This window comes from Lactuca saligna, chromosome 1, assembly GCF_052625555.1.
Source record: "Lactuca saligna cultivar CGN05327 chromosome 1, ASM5262555v1, whole genome shotgun sequence".
In the NCBI taxonomy this organism is placed as follows: Eukaryota; Viridiplantae; Streptophyta; class Magnoliopsida; order Asterales; family Asteraceae; genus Lactuca; species Lactuca saligna.
The window spans coordinates 119,258,534-119,261,521 of record NC_136417.1 but is presented as its reverse complement, the minus strand read 5'-3'; the positions used below and the strand labels follow the sequence as shown (position 1 = coordinate 119,261,521).

Below are 2,988 nucleotides of genomic sequence, written 5' to 3'. Positions count from 1 at the left end.
CACTCTTGTACCTACAAAAAACATGTAATTCCACATGAAACATGTTCATATTATTGTTAAAAGTAATATATTAAACCCTAATGTATTTCTCAACTTACAAGGCACTAAAATATAAAAAATTCTAACCTCAAACCATATAAACACAAATACTAACTAGGTTAATTTGAAAATTATAACCGGAGTTAGGGGTTTGACTATCATTAAGGTCATGGATTTGAATGCATACCTTGTAATATCAAACTTTCTCAATGGTTTAAACTAATTGAATGCTTATTATTTTCTTCCTCTAAAAAAATCACAATAATATAAACTACAATTAATTATTCTACATACTAATTTGGGCACCATTTTATGAACAATGTCCGATATTAAGCCGACTTCAATACCACTATGCCTCAAGCTGAAGTTGCATGGATGGGACCGCCAACATCCTCCAATGAGATGTCTCCACTACTCTACTTCTCACGTCGCCAAATTTTTTTTGCCCATTCAGTCCATAAATTTTCGTAGGGTTTCAATCGTAATGTCGTTAAGTTAGGTTAGGGCTGTGTTTTGGAATTTATTGTTACTTTCATAGTTATGAAATGGGTGTTGATGTATTTTATCCGATGAAGATGAAGACTGTGTAATATTTATTTAGTATGCAAAGAAGAGATATAGGAAGGATCGGGTGGGGTGTACCCATAAATATTTATTTATTTATTTGTTTATTTTTATAATTTGAATAATAAGAAAATGGAAAACAAATGTAAAAAAAAGGTCAAACTAATCATTTTAACTTTTTTGGACTTTCTGTACAAATCAGAAAATTCCCGATATTAAGCCAACTTTTTTTTATAGTGTGAATAATAAAAAAAGCAAAATAAATGTAAAAAAGAAATTAAAATATCAAACTAATTATTTCAACTTTTTTAGGATCAAATCCACTGAAAATTCCTTATTTTGGACTTTCCGTACAAATCATAAATTTTTTAGACTCCATCCACATTAAAAGATCAATTTTATTTATTGATATTAATCAACTCTTACTTACACTACAAGAATAGAGAGTATTAGCGGCGATAGACATCGCCGCTAAAAGTCTGACATGTCGCCGCTAATGTCTTTAGCAACAATGCCTCGTCTCTAATACTCTCAGAATCTCCGGTTAGCCGCTAATACTTCTCGTGTCACTACTAATACACGTATGTACAACGTGTCGTTTTTGAATTTTACATTTTTTATGAATTTAAATATTGTTATATATCAAATCAAAAAATTTCAATTTACAATTAGGCCCTAAAAGTAATTTTTTTAACAAAATTTTATGAACCTTTTTAAAGTTTATTTATTTATTTTTCAATTTACAGATTTTTTTAACCTACTTTTTAAAAGAAGTTTTAATTATTGGAGTTAAATACCAATTTATTATGAATCGATATGCAAGAGTGTATTTAAAAAAAATAGTAAGTTATATTTTTTTATTGCACTATTTATCATTGTACAATGTAGGATAGAATATACCCTAACCTATGACCCAAATTATTTTATTGTAAGAAGGTACGAAATGTTATTTTTAGGAGCAATACCACGAAAAAGTAATAAAATTATGAAGTTGAATAAAACTTCATAATTTCAATATGAAAATGAATGCTAGTCTGATTCACACTTGTCTCAATGTGTTCTAATTGCAATATATTTTCATTTCATGAAAACCATCAATGTGTTCTGATTGCAATATATTTTCATTTCATGAAAACCAATATTGGGATCAAAATAATACTCTTTATTACATCAATCAATAAATAGATCATAAATCGAAAGTCAAAACCACAATTGAACCAATCAAGTGGAAACACAAACCATATCATGCGAAACAGGCTTAAATACGAAATGTTGAGGATCCGCATAAAGAAAGATGACCGAAGCAAAAGGTTCAATAGGAAGACCACCATTAACAATAAACTTGTCATTCCCGATAGGTGCAAATACATTCGGATCAACATCCTCCAATGATTGGAAACCTTTGCATGACACAATAATGTCTTTTAGATTACATTTGCAATTGTTTACAAACATCACTTGCCATTCTTGTACATCTTGTATTTGTCTAGGAGTCTTTGATGTCGACACAGTTAAGTCTTTAAGTTGACACTGACCATGGCCTATGTGAGAAAGAAAGAGAACGAGAGGATATAGGTTATATCAGTAGAGTACATATAAAGAAACGAATAAGAGACAAAAATAAAACATTATGTGATCATCATTAGTTGTACCTTGGACAAGAAGAGTAAAGAAAATGATAGTAACGAGAGACTCAAATGTGGATGCCATTGTTGCAAATCGCAATGAAAATGAGGCTCTCTTGTTTTAGTGAGTATAAAGTGTTCATTGTATCCCTATTTATACAACTAAATGCATTATTTATACAACTAAATGCATTATCTAGCATTTATAGTATTGAAATCGGTTATGTAAGGAAAATCAGTTAAATATACATTAACGTGTTTATTGTAACTACTTAAGAGATTTTTAATAAATCTTATAAATTAAAATCAATCAAGTATCAATTAGTGATGAGGAGCCAATCAAGTAGCTAGGGTTAACCCATATCAAATGATCTATCAAATTCTACACCTGGTTACATTCCCTAGAGTATAGAGTTGATTAGATGATTAATTATTCTAACATTTCCTATTTTTTTTTTTATGAAAATGATATGTTTATTTCAAACATATTAACGATGTTGTGAATATATGATAATTGTTTAAGGACGCGAGTTAATCATATGACTAATTTTTACCAATGGATTGCCAAAGGAATACCAACGACCAAATTCGTTGCTAATTTGCCGACGACACAAAATCTCTAATGGAAGCAGGTTTGACCTCTTTATCAACCCATTTCCACCGGCACTTTTAGTGACGGACCGTCGATAATCTGTCTCTAAATGCTTTTTTTTAACAGTAAAAACTAATAATATTACAGTGTTTTTTGTACAAAATATTA

The 2,988-nt window shown here is 29.6% G+C and overlaps 1 protein-coding gene across 1 annotated transcript; it reads right to left on the bottom strand.

Annotated features, from left to right (window-relative positions):
• Positions 1 to 1,824: 1,824 nt before the first annotated feature.
• On the bottom strand, positions 1,825 to 2,313 carry LOC145010881 (TPD1 protein homolog 1-like). The gene is made up of 2 exons (XM_078969448.1): positions 2,256 to 2,313; positions 1,825 to 2,144 (listed from the first exon to the last, which is right to left on the bottom strand). The coding sequence occupies exons 1-2, from the start codon at positions 2,311 to 2,313 to the stop codon at positions 1,825 to 1,827; spliced, it is 378 nt and encodes a 125-aa protein (XP_078825574.1).
• Positions 2,314 to 2,988: the final 675 nt, after the last annotated feature.

Coding starts and splice junctions, on each gene's coding strand:
- LOC145010881 (XM_078969448.1), bottom strand. CDS start 2,313: ATGGCATCCACATTTGAGTCTCTCGTTACTATCATTTTCTTTACTCTT. Junction 2,145..2,255: donor CTTTACTCTTCTTGTCCAAG/GTACAACTAATG, acceptor TTTCTCACATAG/GCCATGGTCAGTGTCAACTT.